Source organism: Leptosomus discolor, chromosome 3 (assembly GCF_034619465.1).
Source record: "Leptosomus discolor isolate bLepDis1 chromosome 3, bLepDis1.hap2, whole genome shotgun sequence".
Classification (NCBI taxonomy): Eukaryota; Metazoa; Chordata; class Aves; order Leptosomiformes; family Leptosomidae; genus Leptosomus; species Leptosomus discolor.
This window is the reverse complement of record NC_141393.1, coordinates 27,085,932-27,112,590: the sequence shown is the minus strand read 5'-3', so window position 1 is coordinate 27,112,590 and position 26,659 is coordinate 27,085,932. Positions and strand designations below refer to the sequence as shown.

Here is a 26,659-nt window from a genome sequence, read left to right as displayed (position 1 = left end):
TGCTCTGCTTGCCTTGCTCAGGTACGGTGGGATGGGGCCCTGGCTGGGGGGATCCTGCCGTGATGACTGTGTTATCACACTTGGCTCCTGGCTCCCTGTCCCTTAGGGAGCAACTGGACCCCACAGCACCCTGGCAGTCTTCATGTGAACCATTTCCGTCACTGTGAGACACGAGCTGCTTTACAATCACAGCTGTGAATATCTGAAACACCAAGTTGGTACACAACTCCCTCGCAGCTCTGGCAGGAGATGGCCTCAGCAATACTGCCATCGAGGTGGAGGTGCCCTCCGTTTGCTCAGGAAAGGCGTGATATTCAGCATCTGCAGCAGCCCAAATCCTTTGGCAGGCCAAGACTCCAAACCAAGTTTCCCAGACACGGGCTGTGGGCAGTCCAAAACACCTGTAGCCATCCTGGACGGATCCCACCGGTTCCAGAGGCAATTCCAAGCCCTCGCTGTGCCATCACGCACCAGGCAGTACAGAGCCTCCTCCAGACACCAGGAGACCGTCTCCTTCACAGGAAGGCAGGAGCTGTCTGGCCTGATGGACCACCCCAGAGGCCTGCAAAGCTGAGGAGAGGAGGAATGGGGAGCTGCTTCCCCTCGGACCTGAGGCTGCAGTCCTATCCCCAGCTGGGTGTCCCACTGATTAACTGGCCTCATGAGCAGGCTTTAGGAGCTGTACTGTGGACCATTTACCACTATCAAGGTACATGGTGTGGTGGAGCTATTGCCTCAGGTTGAGTGAAACAGGGGATGCCTTGGGCTTTCTCTTAGTTTAGAGCTTTTGTTTGGGGTAGGGTTGGTAGGTCCGAGGTGTGCGGTATCTTGCCCGCAGGTGGTGAAAGGCACTCTCAGTTACTGAAGAACTGTGTGGCTCAGAAACCATGCTCATGGGCAGGGATGTCTGGAGAGTCCAAGCAGCTATTTCACCACCTCTGATGGCCTGAAGCCAGACGTTTCTCCAAAATACAGTGCTTCCAGCTCTACGCTTTCAAGGAGCACTGCTTGGCTTTAATCCTTAGGTTTCCTCTGTGCATCCTTACTTCCTCGCCGACCCGTATTTATCTCAGGATCCGGGGTGAGCAAGACAGCGGGGGACGCCGGCGTTCCCCTGCTTTGCGCATCTCTCCTCAGGGGCCGGTGCCCCGCGCCGTGCGCGGCCAGGCGGGAGCCGCGCTGATGAAAGCAGGGATGCCTCCGTCCCTCCCTAACCCCACCTCCCCCAGCACGGCTGGAAGCGAAGCGGGCCCGGGGCCTGCCCCGCCGGGGCGGCCCTTCTCGGCGCGGGGGCGGGCGGCGGCCCCAGCCCTCCGGCGGGCACCGGCCCCAGCCCGCCGAGCAGCGGCCCCGCCGCAGCCGGTGCCGGCTTTTTGGCATCCCTAATCGCGGCTGGCCCCTGTGATTGGCTGCGCGGCTCTGACCCCGCTCGGGCTCCCGGCTGGGCGGATAAAAGGGGCCTGAGCCGGGGGCTCCCAGGCATTCCCGGAGCGGGCACTAGGGACCGCCGGCCGCAGCATGACGGGCAAAGCGGGCGCGGCGCTGGCCCCCAGCCTGGCCGGTAAGCCCAAGCCCGACGGCGCGGCCGCCGCCCCGCCGCCGCAGCCTCCGCCGCCCCCCGCGGCGGGGGCCAAGCCCAGCTCCGGGCCCACTCCTCCCCGCTGCACCGGCTTCGGCATCCAGGAGATCCTGGGCTTGAACAAGGAGCCGCCGTCGCACCCTCGGGCCGCCCTGGACTCGCTGCCCGCCGGGCACCTGCTGGCGGCCCGCTCCGTGCTCAGCCCCGCCGGGGTGGGCGGCGTGGGCATGGGGCTGCTGGGGGCCGGCGGCATCCCCGGCTTCTACACCCAGCCCACCTTCCTGGAGGTGCTCTCCGACCCCCAGAGCGTCCACCTGCAGCCCCTGGCTCGGGCCCCCGGGCAGCTGGACAGCAGCCAGACGGCCAGCTCAGGTAGGCACGTCCCCGGCCGCCGGGGACCCCGCCGCACCCCGCCAGCGCCGCCGCCCGCCCCCGCCAGCCGTCGGCACCCGGCGCCGCGGCGGGAGGCCCCATGCCCGGCGGCGGGAAGGCGATTTCGTTTCGGTCCCAAGGAGGAGGAGAAGGGCGAGCGGGCGGGACCGTATTCCCTCCCCGTCCGGGGCTGCGGTCGCGGTGCGATGGCGCGGCCGGTGGCGCCTGGCCCGGAGATGCGCGAAGCCCCGGCGGAGCGGCCGCCCGCTGGCCCCAGCGGCCCCAATTCGTTGCCGCAGAATTAGGGGCCTCTCGGCATCCCTTTCCTAGACGGCAGCGGCCGACCGCAACCCTGCCCGCGGGCACCGCTCCCAGGCCGCCTCTGGTTCCCCCGCAGTAGCAGACAGCAGCGCCCAGCCCCGGCCCCGGGGGCACCCCCCAGCCTCCTCCTGGGAGCGGCCGGAGCCGTCCGACGCGGTGCCCGGTCCGGGAGGTGCCCGGTGCCCGCCGTCCTCGCCCGCAGCTCTGCCCGCCGGGCAGAGCGGCGCCGGGGTCGGGCGGGTGGCGGGGCGCCGCGGGCAGGAACGGGGCCGAAGCGCGGGGCCAGCCCCGACCGCCGCGAGGGACAGCGGCGGGCATCGAAATGCGGGTCCCGGTTCCGTCCCCAGGCTGCTCCTTCGAGGCAAAGGCGGCGCCGTCCTACCCTTAACACCCCCCGGCCGGGGCACCCCTGGGGAGCGGGGGGCCGCGGACAGACACCAGCTCTTCTTCTTTTTTTTTTTTTTTTTTTTTTTTTTTTTTTTTAATTGGGCTGGTAGCTCCGTAAACCTCAGGTTTTCCCTCTTCGCTCCGGTGTTTCTGCGGAGAAGTCCGGGCTCCCCGGGCTGGGGCAGGCGACCGCAGGTGCCCGGCCGCGGGGAGGGGGCTGCAGCTCCCCCATTTTCCTACGGTGTTGTTGTGCTTGTCGGGCTCTGCATTTTAGCAGAGGACAACAGCAGCCCCAGAAAACGACTCCGAGGGAGAGAGGGGAGAGCGAGAGCCCGGTCCCTGCCCGGAGCCTTCCCTGGCGGGGCCCGATCGCCCCGAGCGGCCAGGCCGGGCCCCGGCACCGGCGCCGGGGCCGGGAGCAGCGCTGGATCTGGGGCTGGGGCCGCGCCGGGCTGGAGGGTGCGGCCGGCCGCGGGCGCCGGCCGCGGCGCGATCGCAACGAAACCTTCGTCCGGAACGGCCGGAGGGAGGGGAGCCGCCGGGCCCGGCCCTACCCGGGGGTCCCCGGTGGGGAGGGAACCCCAAGCCCACGGCCTCTGCCTGTCTTTCCGCAGATTCCGAGGATGTCTCCTCCAGCGACCGGAAAATGTCCAAATCCTCCCTAAACCAGAGCAAGAAACGAAAGAAGAGGCGGCACAGGTAAGCGAGCGGCCGCCACCCTGCCGGCTCCCGTCGTCCCGCTCCCCAGGGCACCGGGCACCGGCAGCGTCGAGCCCCGCCGGGCCCGCCCGGCTCCCGCCCCGCTCCGGCATGGAGCGAAATTCCCCTCCCGGCACCGGCCGCCGCAGAGCCCCGCGCCCCCGCGGCTTCTCCCCCGGGCCCTTTCCATTTTTTCTTTCTCCCCGTCCAAAACAAATGGGATTTGGTGTCGTGTTTTTAGGGAGCGGGGGATCGGCCACAAGTGTCATTCTATTTAATTTTTCTGGCTGCGGATCCAGGTATCCCGAGCCGCAAACCCGAGCAGCCCCTGAGCCATCTGGGCGGGATGCAGATCACCGGTGTTCGGGGGGAGAAAAAATCATCAACCTGTCTGAAATAATCAAACGCGCCCCTTGCTCCGCATTTAGCAATCTTAATATTGGCTGCCAGCAAGAATTTCTATCAATGATTTATATGTTTCATTACTTATAAATAAATGTTTTGCTAATAGATTAAATAGTTGGGAATCAGACACAGCCTGCAGAGAAGCTGAAGAAAGGTGGAGAATTGGTTAAGGAAACGACAATCACTTTGGGAGATGTGGAGGGGATCTGGTTTCCCCTCCGGAACGGTCAGGGGAATAGACTTTGCCTGACTTCTCCCACAGTTAAAATGGAGTTGGATTGTCTGCGCCTCATAAACAGAAACGAAAAATCCCGTGCTGGGTTCTGGCATTGCTGTGGCCGGAGAGTCAGGACAAAGGAAGGCCAGACACCATCCACCGAGGGTGATTTAGGAATAATTAAAACAATCCTGCAGGAAGGGTGGATTAAAAGATGCCCCAGTGAAAGCTTAGCAGGATGCGGGGTGGAAGGAGAACGACTGTCCCAGAAGACGTCCTGCCATGCGTGCAACAGGAGCCTTGGTCTGGAGGGCTCATCCCAAACACGCGGTCCCTCCCCAGGCAAATGCTCCAGTTTGGGTGCTCTGGAGGAAATACGGGTTCGTTTTCTTTGTGGACTGAACAGGGCTGGGTGAAAACACAGCAGGGGCTGGTGTACAGGTCTGACTGGGAGAGAGCAAATGAAATTCAGGTGTTTTTTTTACAGAATAGAATAATTCAGGTTGGAAAAAACCTTTGAGATCATCGTTTCTGGACAGAAACAGACCTGCGACATTGAGCTGCAGTTGTATATTCTGTACTAAATGGTTAAGAGCTCTAGTTGTACCATGAAAGGGCTGGGAAGTGACAGGCCAACAGTCTGCAAATAGCTGCGGGATAGAAACACCAAAAGGGACAGTGGATTGTGTATTGCGAAAGGGACAGGAGCTACCCAGGGATGAGAACTAAAAGGGGAAAACTTCGGCTGAATGTCAGGCAAAACCCTCCCGCCCGTGAGCCTTGCTGGGCTTCGGTGCTCTTGTCGGAGGAGGGTGGAGGGGAATGCTCGAAATCTAAACTGGATCACAATTGGAATAATTTTTCCTGTGGTGCCTGAGAAAGAAAATACACGGTTTGATGTGCCTCTGCTGTCCCTAGAGTTCACAGATTTGTCGGAGCTGGAGGAAAACTGTTTGAAAAGAGAATGGATTTAGGAGTGAATTTAAAGAAGGGTCTGATTGCAGGCAGGTCCCTTGCATTTGCATGCTGCTTTTGTTAGTAATGTTATCGATCTGGTGGAATCCTTTCGATTCTGAATAGCGGAGGATATTTCTGAGATTTTCTGGTTTATGCTCTCTGGAATTGTAGGGCTTTTCTGAAATTCGAATCTATTTTAGAAAAAGACTTTTCTTCCTACTTTCCTTCCCCCTTCTGGGAGCTACATGTTTCTTAGTTTGATAATATATTTATACGTTTACGTTGAACAAAGGCTGCAATTCGTTATGGTTTTGTATTGTTTTGTTTTGTTGTGTTTTGGGTTTTTTTTCCTATTGGAGTGTTGTTAGTTTTTATCAAAAATTGCGGTTTGTATACCTGGGGCGTTGCAGGGTGGGAGTTTTAACCCTCAGGGGGGTGGAAGTGGTCCGAGACCTCTCTTCCATCCCCTGGAACAGGGCTTTCATTCGTCTCGGCTTTCCAGCTACTGATTTTTCAATCTGGTTGTCCCGAGCTGAGAACTGGCTGTGCAGAGGCGGGTTGGGCTGCTGCCCGCCCAGGGCGGTCCAGGAGGATTTCCAGAGGATAATGGTGTAATGCAAACTGGCAGGGAGCAGCTAATGGGATATCGGTGTGGAAGCAACCAGGGTAAAGGCAGAGGAAGGGAGCTGGCACTGGCTCTCGTGGGGAAGGAGTGGTGAAAAGCAGTGGGGAGCAGAGTGGATAAAACCTTTGGAGGATTCAGCCAAGGACCGGGGCTCCAGGGGAGGATTATTTGCTCGTGGAGACTGAAGAGGCTAAGGACCAGCAGCTGTGGAAGGGCTCAGCACCTCTCCAGATGGGGTGCTGAGGGGACGTTGCTTTATCTCAGCATGGCTATCAAAGGGTTAAGAAACCTCTGGATGCAAGAGGAGGAGCGGGGTGGTTTTAAGCCAGGCCAGGGGTGGGTGCTCTCTCCTGTCAGAGGCGGGGTGAGGGATAGGGACACCCCCAGGATTCTCACAAGAGGCAGCAGGGTCTGAGATGTAAGAGCAGCTGCCATTGCTGCTGGTTGCTGGTGCTGGCTGCTGGGCAGGGACTGTCTCTGGAGGGAAATCCCTAAAGGGAAGGTGATTTGTAACTGTTTAAAGCGCTGTCTTCTGGCATTTTCTGGTTCTCCTTTCACCCTGGTGCCTGACCTTTTGTGCACAGAAACACAGGAGATGGGGGAAAACCTATGTGTTAGCAGGTTACCCAGGTTTCTGTAGCTGCTGTGCCCATTTCTCTGATTCTTCATCACCTTTGCTGCTTCTTATGTTTTTTGATCAAAGAGTTTTACTCCCCTCAGGACAATCTTCACATCCTACCAACTGGAGGAGCTGGAAAAGGCCTTCAACGAGGCCCACTATCCTGATGTATATGCTAGAGAGATGTTGGCCATGAAAACAGAGTTGCCAGAAGACAGGATACAGGTAATCATATCTCTTGGACCCCCTTATCCTCAGCCATGTTCATCCCTCCCTGAAGAACAGGTAGCGGCATGGGAAGGCTGACATTGCTCTGAATAAACCTCCCCAGGCTGTCCACTCCCCTGCTCTAGATGGGTAGGCAGCCAGATCAGCTGTTCTTGGCAGATTTGTATTTGGTGTTTGTATGTTGACATGTGCTGTACCTGGCGTCTTGTGCTGGTGATTTGGGATGTGTGTAACAGAGGGAATCCTAAATCATTGAAAGGGAACTGGTGTTCAAGGAAAGACTGCAGCATTTCGAGGTCTTGGTGGTATAAGCAAGAAAAGAGCCTCCAGAAGAGGAGTGGGCAGTGTGGGAGGGAGAGAGCTCATCTCTGCTCCTTTGGGCACAGGAGGATGCACAGGGATGTCATAGGCAGCTAGTATTGCTGTGGGTTAGGACCGCAGCGTGGGAGTGATGGTTGAGTTCCAGTGAGGTGTTTGCACCATCTCTGCACTTTCACTGTATTTGCCTTCTCAAGTGAAGCTTCCCTGAAAGTTTCTGGGCATAATTTTTTGTTAATGATTTTTAATATTTGGGGTTTAATTGCATGTTATGCCACTGTGAGAAGACATAATGAGGCTGTGTAGAGTGTCGCCACTGTGTGGTGAATCCTCTGGTGGTAAGGAGCAGCCTGAGATGCAGGGCTGTGCCGGCACCAGCCTGTGGCATGCATGCCAGTCAGTATGCAAGCAACCATTACGGCCCAGAAAGCTGGAGAAGACTTACAACTGCTGTGTTCAGCGCGGGAGGCACAATGTGCTTGGGCAGACCAAACATGATGTCCACAAGGGTGGACTCCAGCAGCTTCTGCTGCCTCCCTCCTTCCCATGCCCCGCTCCTACCAGGTTGCTTCACAAGGCACAGGGCCGTAATAGCCAAGCCTGGAATCTGTTTGTGCTGGTGCAGGTGATGTTTCTTGGAGAGCTGGGGGTTAAACTTGCCTGGTCCCCCACGAAGTGGCTGTTTCTGTGGCTGGTACATAGTGGTTTCTGCAGAGGCATCGGCCTGAGTGCCACGTGGTGTTGGGAGGGTCCTGGTTTTTCTGGTTCCTCCTTCTGCTCAGTCCCTCATGCATGCCCAGCACTCGCTGACCTGTTCCTTCAGCCTCTGCTCTTTCTTTGCTAAAGAAACGGCCCAGGATGCTGCTCCCTCGTGGGTTTGGAAGGTAGCTCAGAGGGCACTTTGCAAGGTAATGCTGATGCTGGAAGCTGCTGAGGCATGACCCTGTGGAGGGATAGGGAGATCCTCCCAAACGAAAGTGCAGCCCTTTTTCCCTCAGTCCTGAGCCCCCTCACCACCCTCACTCTTGTGCTCAATCAAGAGTGACATTTTTATAAAATCAAGGTGTGCTTCTTATCCTGTTGTGCTGGCAGGAGTCCTGCTGACCTAACAGCTTGTAAATAACTTGCATGCTGACAGGATTTCCACTGGTCTTCAGAAATAATGGCCCATCATCTGAAATCCTACCTGACACATTAGGATTTTGCTCTGAGCAACAGGCCCTGATTCTTTGCCTCTAGAGAGAGTGAGCTGGATGGAGGACATCAAGTCAAGAGGGGAGAGACCTGTTGGGAGTTTGGTGTTGCCTGCATCCACCATCTCATGCTGGCCTGGAAAGAAGATCCTTTGATTTCCCATAAAAGGCCTTTTCAAGGGAGAGGTTCCTGTAGTGGCACAGTATATGTTGAACTGCAGAGGCACCATTTCTCTGTCCAGAGTGGAAGGCCTTCCCTGTGGGTGAGGCAGAGGGGTATGTCATGGTAGACAGTGCAGAGCTGGGCACTATATGTACTGCTTCAGCATCTGGAGCATCCTTCTAGTGCTGAGACTCAGTGTTTTATCTGATTTGTAGGTGAAATAATGGCTAACGTATCTTAGCCGTCACTGACTTGCTGCCTGCATGTCATTTGGCATCTGGCTAATGAACAACTGCCTACCCTTCCTGTACTGCAGAGTTTTTAAACCTAGGAATGCTCCTTACTGTGACCCCTCTGCCCTAGATATCAGGTTAGACTTGGACAGCAAAAGCACCCTGTGGTGTGCCTGTTTTGAACATCGTGTGTTGCTAATGGCATATGTGTTCCCGGAGAAAGAGCTTGTGAGTTACACTTTTCTTCATCATGAAAAGGGAAATTGTGAGAAACAGCAGAATTTCTGTGGCATCTGTTGTATGAGAGCATGTGCGCCCTGCCAGGGTGAGCATCAGGGTCACACAGGAGTCCCGAGTACCACTGATCTTTCCAGTGGGTCAGCACCCAATTGTCCCTTACCACATATTCTATGATGTTTCCTTATCCATATATTTTTGTGTGTCACAAGCCATGGCAAGATAATTCCCAACCTTGGTTGTGCTTCTTGGTATTTCACCTCATGTTCCTTTTCAACTTTAGCTCCTTTTGTATGAGCCTAATTCTTTCCCTCTTGTTATGATGTTCACACTCTTTAAATAAATTTTAGCTATTTCTTCTCCTAGCTGTCACGTTTGGTTTTCATCATCGCTTAAGCAAGCTGTGAAGATCTTTTGTTAAATCATTCTTCATGAATCACACGCTAGTCTCTTAATCATGTGGTGGTTGTTCTCTGAAGCCCATCCTGCCTGTCAGTCTTTCTGTAGATAAGGGACCACATGCCTACAGCTGCACACTGGGTGTGTTCACACCAGTTCATCTGGACTTCTGAGTCCTTGCAGAAACAGCCTCAGATTAGCACTGGTCTACTTGCTTCTATATTTATTTCTTTCTATTTATCTAATTCAGTCACTCATAAGGGCTTTTTTGGACAGATTTATTTTTTTTTGTCCTCAGGATTTTCCCTTCAGTGTACTGGTTTCATATGGCATTTTTGGCTAACAATCATAACAGCCCTACCAGCTCTGACACTGGCAAGAAGTGGGTGTTAGAGAAGAGTATGAGAGCAGGGCAGCTATCTAGTGATACTTAGTGAGTACTTTGGCAGCCTCCTGGGATTTTGAACACATGTAAATATCTTAATATCCCCACAGCAAGAAGTTCTGTAGCAGAACTGCACAAGTGAAGCAAATCTTTCTTTGAATCTATTAGCATCATTTAATGCCCCTTGGAAAACACAGCTGACAATGGATCTTTATTCCCATCTTCATAATATTTATAATTTCATGTCATCATATTTTTTTCCTTGCATGAGTGTTTAACTGCTCAAGGGAGCTCAATATTTTTGCATTTTCATTGTAGCTTGCAGTATCTCCCATCTTTCAACATTGTTTTCTCCCTCTTGTAGGTCATTAATGAAAGTGTTTTCTAAGCTTGTTGTGAGCATCACATGCTGTGGACTTTCACAGCATTTCATGTGGGTTCCCACTGGATCCACGCCTAAGAGTGATATCTACCCTTTATTTTCATTCATGGAATTATTTCTCAGGAGGTAGTAGTCAAAGAGAAAGTAAATCACCTATGAAATTCAATACGAAAGTGAAATTCAAAGAGCACAATTGAGAGAATGATATATAGGAAGTGCTTACATGTAAAACCTTCAGCAGAACACTACAAATAGCCATCAGAGGCCAAGAAAGTTATTGGTTTGAGAGAACATTGAATTCAGGAAAAAATATTTAAATCCTCCATTTAAAGAGAAGATGAACGTGTATTTTTTTGTCAAGGCAATACTCTTTCACATCGCATGCATCTTCCTCCCATATTGAGCTGGCTGCTCCTGGAAGGAACATGAGCATCATCCCATTGGGCAACATGGGAAAATAATTGAATTTTCCTAGTGAGACACTTTGCACAAGTCAGACCAGATGGCACTGTGGCCATTTTGCAGGATACTTGAAAAAGACTATGTTAATCAATGTATTTGAAAGAATATCCAGAAGATTCCAAGTGCTACTATTAGAACAAGCCCAGACCATTCTGTAAAATCCAGGTAAGGTAAGTAGATTCCTGCAGAGAAGTATATCCTTAATAGACAACTTGAAGTATTCAGAATGGCCTCAAGCTGAAAAGTATTCTGACACCTGACCTAAACCAGTGTGCTTCTCATAACAGATTAAGTGTTATGTATAAATTTGAGATAAGTTATCCCTATTGAATTTATTAATATGTGACAGTTCCAAACTTTAAACACCAGTATCTACAACATTAAAGTTCAGTAATGGTTTGATTTGGGATTATTGAAATGACTGTGTATGTTTGTCATTACAGTACGTCTCCTACTGATCAACCAAATCAATTAATCAGTTCAGTGTTTCCGAAAAATAAGATCCTGACCGCCATTGTGGGGACACTAGATTCACCTTTTAAGGGAACTATTCAATTAAAAAAGAGAATAAAAGTGCTAAGAATTGTCAGTTCTTGTTGTTAAATGATTGTATGGTAATTACATGGATGAAGAAATTTGGGACAAATAAAATTGCTTATGTAAGCAAAAGGAACCCCAAGGACATGCTGGTGCCATGTGTGAGGAGTGGGGATTGTCTGTGCATCCAGCAGGCTTTGTCAGGCAGCGAAGAAGTCAATTTTGGCTAAAAACAAAACAAAGCCAACTAAAACTCTAATTGAAAATGTATTGCTTTAGCTGCTATCAGCATAACACGTTTCAGTATCACTGTGTAGCCCTTTAGGAGCTGAACGGGGATGGAGGAATCAGGAGGAACAGTTATTTGGAGGGAAGCATTCGTACCAAGAGTATTTTTCAAGAACAGAAGGCTTAGCTTACTTCAGTTTTGAAAAAAGGTTCTGAATTTAGATGTGAATGTAATTTGGAAAGGCCTGAGAACCTGTTCTGCACTGAGCAGGAGCTCAGAGTGAACCCACAGAGTCCCCTGGAGAAGCATGATAGAAAGTGTGAAGGATAATTTTGCTTTATGCAGCTTTAGCAGCCCTGGCTTCTCCCTCTCTCGCCAGCTTTTCCTGCTTGCTGCAGGGTGTCGAATTGTTGTCCTAATCCCACAGTGCAAGTGTGGAATGGGGGTGACTGCTCTGTGCAGTTGCTGACCTTTCCTGAATCTGTGCCTGGAATGGCCGCCAAGGGATTCCTTAGTGCTGCAGAAAGTAGTGGTGTGGTTGGTTTTTCTAAGCTTATGCTTGCCACTGTTAGTCTCAATAAGTGAGGACCTGTCTATTCTTGCTAAAATTTGGGTGACTCTCCCACTTAGAAGAGATAAACACCAGCGTGAGACACAGCGCCAGTGGGTTCCCACCTGTATCTCTATACAGCGTGGTCACGGAGATGATGCAGCTGGAGGGAAATTACCAGAGTGATTAGGATGGTTGTAGGTAGGTTACCAAGGTGACCGAGAAGCTGAAAGCGTTGCTGCTATGTGAGCCAACTATTTCAACATCTTACTTTTTAAGAACGCTGCAAGCCCTGCAAGCAGTTAATCATGAAATAGATCTGAGCAGCTAGTGCTGGCTACCTTTGCCAATAATTCCTGAGCACTGGGGCAAGCCACGGCACTGTGATACCAGACAAGTGTCATTAACTTCCCCTATGCTTTTAGAAATGTAGGAAGTGTGCAAGTGAGAGTAATAAAACTAATCAAACTTACTGGCTTGGTGAGAATATTATTATGAGTGTTTCTCGTGGCGTATGGTGCATCTCTGCCTCCATGTCTTTAATTGGTGTGTCAGGAGTTCAGCCACTTTGCTGCCTCTTCAATAACATGCTTGTTTAGTTGATCTAAATTCATATTAATTTCCATTTTTCAATTAAGAGTTGTTTAATTTGGCCCTTTCTGTAATGGAGTGTTTTCATTACCCTTTATCTATGGCCTGTTTTCAGTCCATGTGCTAGAATTTCGTTTACAAGTTAATTACCAGAGCTGAAAACAGAGGGGCTGGGTGATGGGCAAGAGCAGGGGCCCAGGCAAGCCTTCCCGAAGGGATTACTGTCTGAAAAGTCTTGCACTGCATGCCTCTGAACAGAAGAAGAAGATCTGGCAGGAGACAGGGAGGAAAATGGAGGGCTGGGAGCATCTCTTCAGCTTACTGTGAAATGGGGACTCTCCTGCTTCTTGCCAGACCATGCAGGTTACCTGCCCAGCTTGTGGGATTTGCCCTGCTACAGGTGGGGCTGTAGGTGCAGTTTAAAAGGTTCTTTTTTTAGTGCAGAGATGGAGGTATAGCGGTACTAATATTTTGTATACCCAAGTTTATCCCTCTGTGTTCAGTCCCTGAGTTGCTGCAGCCACTGACCAATTTTCTAAACGGGACAGAAAACCAAATAAACCCAAACTTGCCTGTCCTTGCCTTCTCCTCTGTTCCTTGCAAGATGTTGATGGCCATCACAGCATAAGGGACAGTGTGGTTTTGCTGTGTTCCCCCACAGTATTGGGAGGGAAATTGGGCTTTGCAGTGACAGCTCCTCCCTTGTTCTCTTCATGGTTTGGAGAGACCATCACTGAGGGTCGGATACTTCCAAGTACTGGGGCACTTCAGCTCCATGTGAGAGGAAAGGCAGGCAGGCAACAAAATATGCTGTAGCCCATTGCCGTGGAGTGCCTTGGCAAGGACTTTCCCTGTTGTGGCTAGGATAATGAGGAATGGCTCTGCAGGCTTAATGCCAGGCTATGACAACTCAGACTGTCTTCCCCACATTTATCCCTCCATTTTCTTAACAACAGCAGTTTAAGGGCAACACTTCTCTGAATTAGCTTAGGCACTGCAGTTCCTCAATCACTTAAGCTCTTCTGGAAACACTACCCTAAATCTGGGTGCTGGGGACGCTTGTGTTCACTCCTTTTAATGACGAATTTTGTTTTCTCTCCTCTGGTACTGCTACAGTTTTCCACAACTGATTTTTTAAAAAAATAATTGGGCAGCCCAGGAAGTTCAATAGTTAATTACACTCCAGCCTTAGGATGCCTGGCAGAGGCACCAGCTGATGGTTGTGTGTTCAGGTTTTCCTTTAATGACCCTTTATCATAAAGTTTTCCTCCTTTCCTGACTTTGAATAGAGATTTTTTTAAGAGTTCAATAACACAGGGACTTTAGAGACACGGTTAATTTACTCTTCCCTCTATTTCTTAATGGATCTATTTTTCTCTGTACTGTTTATCTTTTACCCTGATAGATCTCAACAAGTTCTCATTCTTCTCCGGCAGCATGAGCTTCCTCTGCCTTTTCATTGTCATTCTTTGTGGGTGTTCTGTGAGCCAGGTTTTGCACAAACTTGTGCAGAAATATAAAAAAATATTACCATCTGCCTCGTGCACCAAGCTGTTGAGAAGTCTAGCTCTCAACAGACATACAGATGACCTTGGTCTCCCTACATGTGATGCTGACAGGTCCTTTTGTGGAGCAGAAAAGAGAAACTGAGTTGGAAAACAAGCTGTTGCTACAATATCCTACAAAAAAGGTAGCTTCCAGAGATCACCTTCATCAGAGGCTGTGAGAAAGCATTAGGTGCTCTTCTGTCTCTGAGTAGCAGTGCCCTGAGAACAGGAAGAGATGTTCAGTTTAGGACCAAGCTGTTGTGAGAAGTACAGTTTTCTCCCTACTTTCTGTTTCAATGGGTTTCTGTTAGGCTCCCAACTGTCTGAGTAAAGGCAGAGCTGAAACTTTGGCTGGTAGTTATTAGAGCTTTCAGCTGCAGCTTTTTCTCCAAATTCATAGCAAGGGAATGCAAGTGAAGCATTGCTTCTACCTGGTCACCCTCCTGTGACTTATATAAAGGCCCATGGCACGTATGTTGCGTATTCATAAACATAGGGATTATGTCCCCTCCGTGGTCTAGATGTAACCTACTGACTGATGCCTGCCCGGCTGTTGGAGCCGACCTGCTACAATGTGGACAAGCAGCAGCACTTTGCCAAGCTGGGTTAGCTCAGTACTGGTGTTGTTCAGACACACCAGTGCAGCCAGGCTGCCCACCCATGCTTCTGGGAAGCTCTGGCTCACCTGCTGCTGCGGGGTCTGCCACTGGGGGAAATTCCTTCTCACCTGTGCTACCCTTTCCTCTCTAAAGGCGCTGCTTGGCTTACCCACAGGGCGGCTGAACTGCGAGTGTTGTGGGGAAACAACCCCTTGGAAGGATCTAGCCAACCTATCCATATAAATGTACATGATGAGTATCTGTGCTGGTCACTGCTCTTAGCCAGATGTGCCAGTGATGTCCGTTCCAAGATAACTTGTTTTATGTCCATCAGGTGTTTGTGATATCTCTAGGTTCCTTCATATCTCTGGCTTCACTGCCGCCATTTCAACCCAGAATCCCCCATGACTGTCACTACAGCATCCCCAACATTTGTTAGTTGACTGAAGAAACTTGTTGAGCTTATATGATGACCACGACCGAGATCAAGGCTTCAGTGGCTAAGTGACAATGGAGGGAGGGTCCCTGCCTGGGAGATCTTAGCTTGGGTGGACTAAGCATGGGGGATACCTAGGCATGTCCTGGTGAGCTCAGATGTCCTGCCCTGATGCAAGCAGCATCCATGAGTGAGTTGCGTGTTGCCAGCTCTGCAGGTCACACCATTACCTGTGCTGTGCACTATCCTGAGCTGACAATGTTGGCTGCAGGCATCAGTGGCACAGTAGCACCTAGTGCCTGGAGCATGAGTCTTCTGCAGCTGTAAGGTGTCATGTGAGATCTCCTGGAGTCAGGAATCACCCAAAGAAGGCTGAGGGTACACAGTTCCTAACAACAGCATGAAGAACATGTAGAACCAGGAGCAGACACATGGTAGGAGTAGAGCACTGAAGGGCCACCCCAGTGTAGCCAACATGCCAGTCTTGACCTCTTGTGTGGTGGTCGGGGGACAGACGGCTGTTCTGGCCTGCTCTTTGGTTCTGGTGGTCCTCCTGCTTCCCTGGATTCAAGAGAGTCTGGTGAAGGATTTGCTGAGGTTGGGTGATTAGATATCTCTTATTGCACGAGGCAAGGAATGGCAAACTCCATCCTTACCACGTATGTTCCTAAGGGAAGGTTGTAAAGAGTGCAACCTTCTTTCAGTGCTCAGTCCAAGCTGCTGCATGGAAACTTATTACAACATGTTACAACGTTTTACAATACGTAACACGTTTCCGTAGATATTGTCCAGCTAATTGTTCAATGCACCAAGACTTCCGTGCACTGGTGAGCCCACGCGGTAGCCCTCAGGGGGACTTTGCAGTTCTGTCCCCATGCACGCAGGGATGGGCTTGAGCCTTATCTCAGGAAACAGTATGCACCAGGTAGTGCTGCAGACACCAGCTCTTGCTGATGCACAGTCTCTGGCTCCAGTTTTTTTTCTGGAGAAGGCCAGGGCGCACCTTTTCCCTCTGCTCTGTGTGTACTGACAAAGGCAAGGCAACATGCAGCTGCTTCTGGCACACGAGGGGCAGCCCCAGAGCACAGGCGGCACTCCACAGCCTCTGAGGAAGGCTGGAGTCCCAAGCTCTGAGTTTGGTGACCATTGAAAGGCATCATGAAGGGGGTGTGACATTTCTTCTCTGACTGCCCTTACTTGCCTTGCTCTAACAGGAAGGTGATAATAGGGTGTGTCCCTGCATGTTCACAGATGGATTGCATATAGATGTTTATGAAGACCTATGCTAAACCTTCCTCTGTGCCAGAGGACCTGCAGAGCACTGTTAGTGGGGGGAAAGGAGGTAAAATTAAATTACACAGGCAGGATAGCAGCTTGGTTAACCGAGTCAGGCACTGCGAGCACGCAAAGGATGGATGCGCACCATCACCTTTTGTGGCAATGACAAATGTCTCCCTGGGTTTGTGTGCACTAGGATGATGGGCACACTCTTGCCAGCTTTCCTGTGACTATCATGAACCCATGACCTTGATGTTTCCTGGTTTTCATTCAGCATGTTAGGAAAAGAGGAACTTAGCTGTTTAGCTGCCATGTCCCAGTATCTGGCAGCCTATACGGAGCTGTAGCTCCAGAAAAGCTGCTGGTCAGCTGGCATCATGGTCTGACCATGATGAAGTTGATATCTCAGAGATGCATTTGCTGTACAGATGTGTTGCACAGATCAAATGTGTGCTGAACCAGTGCTCTCACTATACCTACCATGCACATTGTGTGCACACTTGTTTTTCTTTGGGGAAGATGGGAGCCCCACACCTGATGAAGTTCTCCACTTTTTGAAGGTTACAAAAAATGAGAAAACATGTCACCACATGAGGTGGCAAGGCTAGGTGAAAACCCCAGATTTGCCAAGGGGGCACGCTTTTAAGACGCATACCCTGGTCAAGAGGGATTTTACAGCTTTGGCTGCATAAGTCAGATAAACTGCAACAAGTATCCATACTTGGCCCATGTAGTGCTTTTAAGAGCAGGATTCAGAGGTAGGCCTGGCCTGCAGGACTGGTGGCATGGTAACAGCATGCACATCTTTGCTGCGTGCTGTGTTAAGCCCGTATTCAACGTGTGCCCAGTGCTAGTTTAGCTTAGAAGAAACCCAAGCTTGGATGAACTACCACACCTTTGCTTGAGAGGGATGAGTACTGTCTCACAGCTCATCTCATTACATCTGGTTGGATCTCTTAGCCAAGGGCATTACATCTGGTTGGATCTCTTAGCCAAGGGGGTCAGACATGACTCCAGCTATTAACAGAAAGGGCTCTTGTCATGCTGTGTAAGGGAATTGCTCTTTTTAATGTGAGCTCAGAAAGCTCTTTCCCACTGTTTAGTAAAAGGAGGGATGATGAGTCCCACGATCAGCCATGCAATCCATGTGCAACATTTACTGCTCTCATTTAACTTCATACCCACTTTACACCAGCCATAGAAAGTGATGTCACCATAAACAGTGCCAATAATTTTGACATTACATTTGAAAAGACAGCAATAAACCATTTCCAGGCTTACACAAGTGGTGCAGTCTCCACCAGCATCCTGGGGACAAAAAGCTTTCCTGGGGTGATCGCGACAGGGAAGGGATTCGGGGAAGCCCCGGGACCCAGTCAGACCTTACAGTCTCTTGGTAATTCATTATAAAGCCCCAGGACCTGTGAGTGCAGATGGGGACATGCTCTGAGGAAGATAAGGGACTATTTTTGCAGTGCTCACATCCTCAGATTAAACCCAGCCAGGGGCCACCAGCTCTGTCCGACACAGGGCTGGGAATGTGGCTATTTTTTCAGAGGAGGTTTTAATTCTGACTGCTGTCATTGTAGAGTCTTGGGTTGGAAAGGAAGAAGGTAGAGAGGGAGATGTGTAGTTGTGAGGAGGAACTGAGTGCTGAGATGGCAGCAGGGTCCCGGGTGTGGAAGTGAGCTGCAGGTGTTCTCTGCAGCTGGACCCACCAAAGTGCTTCAAATGGGGAAGTGACAGGTATGCCACTGGGCATGATTTTAGGAGCAGCGTTCTGCTGTGATGGGGATAACAGGCCTGACGAGGTTTTTCTAGTCCAGGAGAGGAGAAACCAGTATGCAGGTAGAGGTGTGAAGAGCTTGCACCGTGAAACAGAGCCTTCTCTGTGCCAGTGCTTTGCTGTGCATATAGTGAGGCGACAGGATTAGTCCAGAGCAGCGTGGCGGGGAAAGGGACATAAGCAACTACAGAGTGTTGGTGTAGATGTCTGGATGTTTCCTGTGGCACTAAATGCTGCAGAGGAAAGAGATCTGGTGGATGAATGTGAGAAGTTCAGCTTCTGTGTGGTTCAGCCCAAGATGGCTGGATCCCTGGGAGAAGTGCGTGGTGCTGGATGGACACGAGTGTGTTGGGTCAGAACGCCATCAGCACCATCACATCAGGTGGGACCATGACAGTGGATTACAACCCAAGGCAGAGTCACAGGAGAAGTCCAGGAAGATCTCTGCTGTCAAGTGTCCTGACTTGAAGAGCTCGGTATCAGAAATGGCTTCTTTGCAGGGATCATACAGAGTGACAGTTCGTCTCCCCAAAGCTGAAGTTTTGCACCAGGGGAATTGTCAGAGAGCAAAGAAGATACACCTGTTAGTCCATGGGCAGGGGAGATGGTCTCAGCGTTGCTACTAGGGATACTTGGAATTTTGCCCCTTGCCTTAGTTGCTGCTTTGCCAATGGCCGTGTGCGGCTGCTCCCCGCAGCCTGGCAAAGCCGTGGGCTGGTGGGGCAGTGCTGGTGTGTCTGCGTGTCTGTGCATGTGTGGACGTGCATTTGCTTGTGGCCATCTAGTGGACATTTCGGCATGCACCGCTTTGGGCTTGGACCATTTTATGCTCCATAAAGCTTGTTACTTGAAAGACCCCTGCTGAAATGCTGTGTCAAAGACTGTATGTGAGATCTGGTGAAGCAAAATTTCCCCATTATCTAGCCTGGATTTTTCCTTTAAGAGACGAGCATGTGTGTGCAAGGAAATTTATTATTTTTTTTTTATTAGAAAGACAAAAAAGGCCACTACCAATTCTCCTGTCGTTGTGCCCCAGCTTGGAAAGTATCAGCCAAGAAAATGAGTGTGACCAGTGAAAATTTTAGGTTGAAACAATACAGAAACAATACACAGTAACACCCTAGATGCCTTAAAATATCCCTGTGCTAATTCAGATTCCTGGCTCATGGCCAACCTCAGGGAGATTTCTCTCTTTAGCAGACAATGTTTCAGGATCTGATTAGTAAACAAACTAACTAATATGATGAATGCAGATAACAAGGACACACTGAGCTTCACGTTCCTTTGCAAAATGAGAGATTCCTCCTACTACAATTTGCTCTTCTGCATCATCAATAATCTGAAGAAGTATCGGTCATCATTCGTGATTCAGAGGAGGAAATTGGCAAGAATAACCTTGCCAGTCTTGGCTCTGAAATGCTGCAACCCTGCAGTCAAGCACAGAGTGCCTCAACTTTTACTGCTTTGGGCACTGGGCACTGAGGGTGAGAATTAGATGATGATTAATGTTAGAAACATCCCCATTTATAAGGCTTTGCAATACTGCTGATTTTGGTAAGGGAGCCTTGGAAGAACAGGCATGTGAAATGAGGATCCAGGAGATGACACTGAAGGTGCTGGCATTTGCTGCCACCTTGGTTCACAGGCTGTGGGGCTCTTCACCAGCTTTGTTGCCCTTCTCTGGACATGCCCCAGCACTAGTGTAATAGTTCTCTAGAGTTTTTCACTTTAGAATAAAATTACCTTAGAAACTAAACAATGCAAACTTTTACCTCACAATAAAAAAACCCCACCAAAACAAACAAACAAACAAAAAAAAAAAAAAAAAAAAGAGGCAGTGTCAGTGTGATGTGCCCAGTGGGGTTAGAGAGTGTGTGGTACTCAGCCACGACCAAATGATAGGGATTGAGTTGATGGGCAGATCCTCTCTGAGAGAGGTGTTATGTTACCACCTTCTATTTGCCTGCTTCATATTGAGAGCAGATTTTGCAAGGGAATGGGATTTAGTCTTGCAGCTTTTCTATGCCTAGAGGACCAGAACCCACGGATACGGAAGAGCCTGCAGTTTCTGCAGGGTGTACGGGCATACCCAACTTGCAGCCTGCGATGTGCAATGAGCATCATCTTATCCTGCTGCCAGTGCACAGGGCGGCGGCGGGGGGGTGGGTCTGGCAGCCTTGTCAGATGCATACTTGCCTGCTGCCTGCAGCTCGGCCACAGCAGTCACCACCCCAGATCCAGCCCTTGGTGTGCCAAGGGCGGCACTTGTGGAGCCTAGGGGCAGCCCAGGAGAGGGCTTTGGGCTGCTAAACAGCAAACGTGCATGCATGGGCTGAACTTAGATGCTAATGCATCTGGTGAATAGCAAGAAAACAAACCTGTCCTCTTTACTCTTGTCCATTTTTTGAGGATAGGGTTCCTGAACGAGCTTCTCATGTTTCACAGAGGGTGATCATGTGATAATAAAAAGCTGTAAATCATCTTAAGATTAGCACATTGGTCCAAAAGACCAACCTATGCATCAGGTTGTGATAGCTTTGCACAAACATCTGACGTGCTTCAGTCTAAAATTAGTTCCACTGCTCATGAAGTGTGGAAGCACAAACACAATCTTTTCACCATACCCTGGGCTGTGCAATGGAGAATGAGATGAAAGGAAGTGAGAAGAAAGGTGTGTGGTACACAGCCACGTCAATAAAGCATTTCACAAAACTGAGCTGATCTACATGATGGGAAGGGGCAAGAGGAAATGTGGACAAACCTAAACATTGCTCAAATCAGACTGAATTCTACAGAGACAGAGGAAGTTGTAGAGTAGGTACCACCAAGCAAAGACAACAAGCAGCCAAAGAAGACACAGAATAACAAAACCATGAGTAAGTGTAAGGGTGAAACCCTCTCCAGGAAAAGTGAGGTGCCAATAACAAATGTCTATTTGGAAGTAGTGGGTGATGTACCAACACAGCCAAAAATACCTCAGAATTACTAAAACTGGTGCATAATTCAGCTCAGAATCAAGGCACAGGAAAATTTTGGTAATGTCAAGAAATTTGAAGGAAGATGTAAGTTTGTCTCCCAGAAGAAAGTCGCACTGATGGAGCTGTCTGAACAAGGGCAAAATCCTGAGAACGGGCCATGGGGAATAATTCTGCTGATGTGAAATGGCATGGGGGCTTCCAGTGCCATGGTAGAGCACTTCCCTCTGTGCTCCTCGGGATGGGCTCGTGGCAGAGGTGCTGGGCTGGGGTCTGATCCCAGCAATATTCAGTATGGAGCACCATTGGTTTCACTTGACTTCATACCTGAGATGAAGATATGGCTCCTGGTATTAAAGCAAGATGGTCAGTCCTCCCGATTTTTGCTCTGCTAGAAATTCCAGGATTTCAAACTTTCCTTTTTTCTAGTCAAAATCAAGAGGAAATTCCTCTTAGGATTTCACTGAGGTGTTGATGTAATTTTGATTTTCCCATTTGACTCTAAAGCATAGATTTGGTATGTCTTAGTCGGCTGAGCTTAAAATACAGCATTCAGAAGTAAACCATAGATAATTTTGATTACGCTTCCACTGGCTGGATGCAGTTTTTCTTGTGTGATTGAATCAGCGTTTTTGGATTGAAAATTTTCCACCGGCTCTAGTCAAAATTGGGCTGCCAGCTGTCAAAGCTCACTTCTGCTTGCTCCAGCATTTGTGTGGCCCTGCCATGGGAAAGGGCATGCTCCAGGGCAGCAGGTTTAGTGGCCGCAGGCCATGCTGGGGCAGGCTGAGACCTCGCCAGGGAGAAGGGCAGGGGACCATGAGGCAGCAGGGAAGATGTTTGGGGCATCAAGGCAGGAGGGAGGGGAAAGGGAGAGGTAGTAAAAGCATCAGTGAAGAGGCACCTGGATAAAAGAGGATTGAGGAGAGTTTAAAAAGTTAACCACTTGGTACTTGATGGAAAAACCTGTTCCTGGCTGAGATCCCAGGCGTGGCAACTGGTGACAAAAGCAGCTGTGCAGAGCAGAGCCCTGCAAGCCACTCTGGGTACAGAGAAAGGTATCGCTGCAGCACTAAACTAAGGCAGATTTGCAGGTGCCAGCCCTTGGGTTGTGCAGGAATTTCTCCCTGAAGCCAAGGGAGATGACAGAGTTCTGTGATGAGGGATGTAACTGTACTGGTTTATCCAGGGCAGAACAGGCAGGATCCCTCTCCTGGCCCCAGTGGGTCGAGCTGCCCACTTGCAGCATGGAGGTGTTGGGGTGATCCTCCATCTGATGGAAGAGAAGGAACCACAGGGGTTTGTGCTGAGGTTGGAAAGGGAGTGAGCTGGTCCCCTCAAGCTCTACCCTCTGGGCTCTGGGAGTGGGAGGATTGAATGGCCTGGAATGAGATACCCTGCCAGCATCCTGCTGACTGCACCATGAGCAAACCCCTGTGTCACCCAGGCATGGAGGAGCGGGCGGAGAGAGGAAGCTGTGCACTCTTGAGGGTCATTGCTCAGGCCCAGGTGGATTCGCTGCTATCCTTGCTCCAGGGGTTACAGATAGGCAGGATGAAAGTGTAAATCAGACTGTTTATCATGCAGAGGAGATAACATGTGGTGAAGCAGCCTGGCTGTAAAATCCCCTCTGACAAGCACAGAGTGTCTTCTGCTGGGAGAAGCTGGGATCACAGCTGCTGGGACCACCACCCCACCCACCCTGCAGAGCTCCCTGAGGGGGCCAGGCCAGCCAGACTCCCAGGAACAGCCAAGGCTGGCTGTCACCAGTGCTAGCAAGCCACCTGCCTACCCTGCAGCCCTGTCCCTGTAAGCCTTCGGTGCTGGCAGATCCCCTTTGCACGGGTAGAAGAGGCAAGCTTGCCTTGCTAGCTGAGAGCCGGACATCACTCTGCGGCATCAGTCTTGCGGTCCCCACAGCAGAGCTGGGGGTCTGCCCAGTCCCCTGCTGCTCCCCACAGCAGCCTGAGCTCCCCCACTGCTATGGGTGGTGGGGACAAGAGAGGGTTAAGCTGTCAGCTCTGTAATGTTAAACAGGTGTCAAAGGCACCTCCATATATCTGCAGATTGAAATCAAATTCTTTGCAGTATAAAAAGATAAATTACCCAGGCGATTCCCGCCTCATCCCACTCATCAGGCCAGCGCCAGACGGCAAGCAATTTTTTTTTTTAATGTGCTAACGACCTAATCAAGCAATCAAGTCGGAGAAGATTGCGGAGTGACCCCGAGCATCCATCTGCCAGCAAGACCCCGCCATTCATTTCCATTCTGCTGTGTACTTTCTGGGAAAGGGAGGGAAAAAAATAGAAAAGAAAAAAAAATCCTAAACAAATTAACACCCAATTTTCTGTGAGTCTAATTAGTTAAATGAGGAGGTGTTTGGGGTGTCCGCAGGGAGGGAGGGGCTGCCTCTCGGAGAGGGGCCTGGTAACTCCATGGCATTAATTAGCGCAGGTCAATGGCGTGGTTCCCTGGAGACCAGCTGCTTTAATTTCCCGTGATATTTCAGTGCCTGAGGCCCATCGATTCAAACTGAAATTAACTTATTTTTCAATCAGGCCTGGGCTGCCCCTGGGGCTGACTCTTCCTTTGCCTCCTTCTGAATAGACCTCGAGCAATTTTTCATCTAAAGCTGATGCCTCTGCTCGGCAGGAAGGGAGGGGAGCTGGGGAGGGAGGAGGGCGAGGGAGACAAGAGGAATGGAAATCGGAGAGAGAGCACTAATAGATTTCTGCGAGCAGCCCCCCCCCCCGTGCCCCACCATCGCCGCCTGCCTCTCTGCTCGCTGCCCCCCAGGTCACAGCTCAGAGATTATTCTGCCAATTTTCTGAGAAGATGAGGGGCTTTTCAAACTGGGAATTCAGGGCGAAGCGCACGGATCAGCTTCCCCCTTCTCCCGCCTCTCCAGAGCATCCGCCCCCATCCCAGCCCTCCCTGCAGGCACCACTGCCCACAGCCCCATGCCACAGCTCAGACACCCAGTAAATAATGAAAGAAAATCCCAGGCACGAGAGCCAAAAGCCATTAGAAAAAGATGCCGTGATGGCAAATTAATTACATCCTGCAGAGAGGGATGGGACCTGCTCTCATGCTTGGCCCTTGCCGCTCCTGCAAGTGAGGGAGGGAGAGATACTCTGTGGCTGCTGCATGGGGGAAGAGGTTGCGATGCTTTCAGGATAAGTGTCCACACATCTGCCTTCATCCCGCTGCACAAGCACACGTGTGTTCCCACGCAGGAAGGGGACTGACACATCTTCTCCCCCAAAAAATCCATGTCCCTCTTTGTCGCCCACCCCAGGTTTGGTTCCAGAACCGGCGGGCCAAATGGCGGAAGAGGGAGAAGTGCTGGGGCAGGAGCAGTGTGATGGCTGAGTACGGGCTCTACGGTGCCATGGTGCGTCATTCCATCCCCCTGCCCGAGTCCATCCTCAAGTCTGCCAAGGATGGCATCATGGAGTCCTGCGCCCCTTGGCTCCTGGGTAAGAGAGCAGCCACCTTTGTAAGGGATGGCGAGTGGGTCGAGACAAAGTGGGGGGATACAAAGAAGAAATTGGAGCCATGTCAAAAACACAGGTGGAGGGTGATGGGGCGAGGTCGCCCCCCCACTGCCACCCTCCACCCCCCATCCCCCAACAGCCCTCATCAATAGGGTCTGACCACTCATCCCAAATCCCTGCTGGTCCTTGGATACTGAGTGCAGGATCTGACTGGGTCAGGAATTTGCCCCCGTGCTCAGGCTGGTGTTAGCTTTCAGCTCTGTGGCATGAGTGTCCCTCATGCCCAGCCCTGGAGCAGGGGCTCTATCCCTTGCCAAGGCAGGTGGTCATCCCAGTCTGACTCCCCCAGCCCTGTGATGCTCTGTGGGGTGCTGAGACCTCCAAATCCACTCTCCTTGCCCGATGTCCCAGGAGGAACACTCTGCTGCCTCCTCCTGGTCTTGACTCCTGGCAAAGCTGCCTATCTGCCTGGCTTTGCTTGGTTTTTTGTGCAGACATGGAGATAGCAGCTACCCTATCACGATCCTCCTCTTTGCTTCCTGCCTTCCGACATTTCAGGCTGGTTCTGCCCCAAAACTAGTGTCTGGCATCTTGACAACGGGCTGTCCTGTCCTTCTATCTGTGTGAAACTGAGAGAGGCAGAGGGGTGGGTTGCGTGAGGAGTGGGTTGATACAGGAATAGGCAATGGGAGATCTTCCTCCCCAGCCTTGGTGAAGCTCAGGCAATTGTGCTGCTGTCTGAGACCCTCGTCCTCATGTGGGGACAAGTTAGCTTTAGGTTCACAGAGAGAAATGAAGGGGAGAGTAATTATAGATCTTTGGGGGCAGCCCCAAGGCCATGGATGCCACGGCTGGGCTGCCCCAGCAGGCAGCTGCCTTGCCGGGGCTGCCCTCACACGGGGGCCAGAGTGAGCGGCTCGCCGTGACTGCTGCGTGAAGCGAGGGTTTCTGCTTTTCCTTAATTCTGGCCTCTCTTTATCTTTGCTGTTTTCAGTTCAAGATGGCTTTCCCATGCCCAGGCGCTTTTCTAAACCCGAATACCAACAATTCTTTTTAGGGATGCACAAAAAGTCTCTGGAGGCAGCGGCTGAGGCGGGGAGGAAGACGGAGGTGGAGCGCCAGGCCCTGCCCAAGCTTGACAAGGGTGACAAGGAAGAGAGGGGCCCGGATCCCAAAACCACCATTTCCCAGGAGGAACTGAGAGAAAACAGCATTGCCGCCCTCAGGGCCAAAGCTCAGGAGCACAGCACCAAAGTCCTGGGGACCATCGCCGGGGACACCCCGACCCCGGGCAGGAAGCCAGAGACAGGGGAGGAGGCGGCAGAGGCAGAGGATGAAAGACAGACGGAGAAGTTGAACTTGTCGCAGAAGGAGGAGAAGCTGATCTAGGGGGGGGAAGAGGCAGCAGAAGCCAGCCCTGACAGACACTGTATCCTCCGGGGGCTGTGTTTCCCCTCGGACTGCCGGGCTACCCCAGCCGCCCCTGCCTGGGTAGTGGGCCCCGGTCTCTGTGTTTGGGGCTGCCTGGCAGGGGTGTCCCCAGCCTGCTCCCCTTGAGCGTACCCCTGCCCCTCACTTCTCTGCCACACTGGGCCTTCCTCAACCCACCCCCCCCCACTTTTTTTTGGGGACAGGGAAGTGTCCCATCATCATCTCCATCTTTGAGGACACTGAGGCTCTGGGTCCCTCTGGCCTCACAACCAGCTCTGGGGCTCTCTCCTCCTGCTCCAGCCCCAGCTTCATCCACCATCTTGGAGTGAGCCTGTCCCCTGCCACCATGCCCCTCATTGGTGCATGTCTCTCCCCAGTGCTGCCCGGACCCCTTCCCTCAGCGTCCTGTCCCACCGTGCCCCAGGCAGATCTGCCACCTTCTCCTGGCCATCACCTCTGCCTCTGGCCCAGGCTGCAGCAGGACAAGCCCATGGCAGCATTTGCATGAAATGGCAACTCTCCGTCCTGGATGGTTTGCACCTTCCACCCATCTCAGCACCCGGTGCTGGGGTCTGTCAGGAAGCAGCTGCAGCTTTAGAGCAGTTGAGTTTTGCCTCTGTTTGGCAGGGAGAGGCAGGTTCAGCCTGCAAGCACGACATGCTGGTCCCACCTGACACCTCAAGGTGACCTCAGCCCATGTCACTGGCTCCTGCAGGGCTGGCCACCACAGCCAGGTCTGACTCTGCCCCAAGCACCAAAGCCCTGCACCCCTGTGGAGGGGCCAAATGGTAAATTTATTTACTGAATACATTATTCCAGGCAAGACAACAACATCTGCCCAATGTATTTACTGAATTAAATTTTTCCAACTCGCCCTCTGAGCATTAAAGGGAATGACAGCCATGCACGTCCACCCCGATACGCCCCATAACGTGTACATACGTCTCCCAGCCAGCCCCATATAAGCACACGCATACGCACGCAGCCAAACTCCCTCTGTGGTACCGTCATCTTCCCATCC

At 51.4% G+C, this 26,659-nt stretch overlaps 1 protein-coding gene across 2 annotated transcripts; it reads left to right on the top strand.

Moving 5' to 3' along the window:
• Positions 1 to 1,518: 1,518 nt before the first annotated feature.
• VSX2 (visual system homeobox 2) lies at positions 1,519 to 25,596 on the top strand. Of its 2 annotated transcripts, none has more exons than XM_086463436.1 (5): positions 1,519 to 1,951; positions 3,274 to 3,358; positions 6,283 to 6,406; positions 24,009 to 24,189; positions 25,265 to 25,596. In XM_086463436.1, the coding sequence occupies exons 1-5, from the start codon at positions 1,519 to 1,521 to the stop codon at positions 25,594 to 25,596; spliced, it is 1,155 nt and encodes a 384-aa protein (XP_086319562.1). The 2 variants fall into 2 exon arrangements, with proteins under 2 accessions (XP_086319562.1, XP_086319561.1); XM_086463435.1 differs by having other exon boundaries at positions 25,202 to 25,596.
• Positions 25,597 to 26,659: the final 1,063 nt, after the last annotated feature.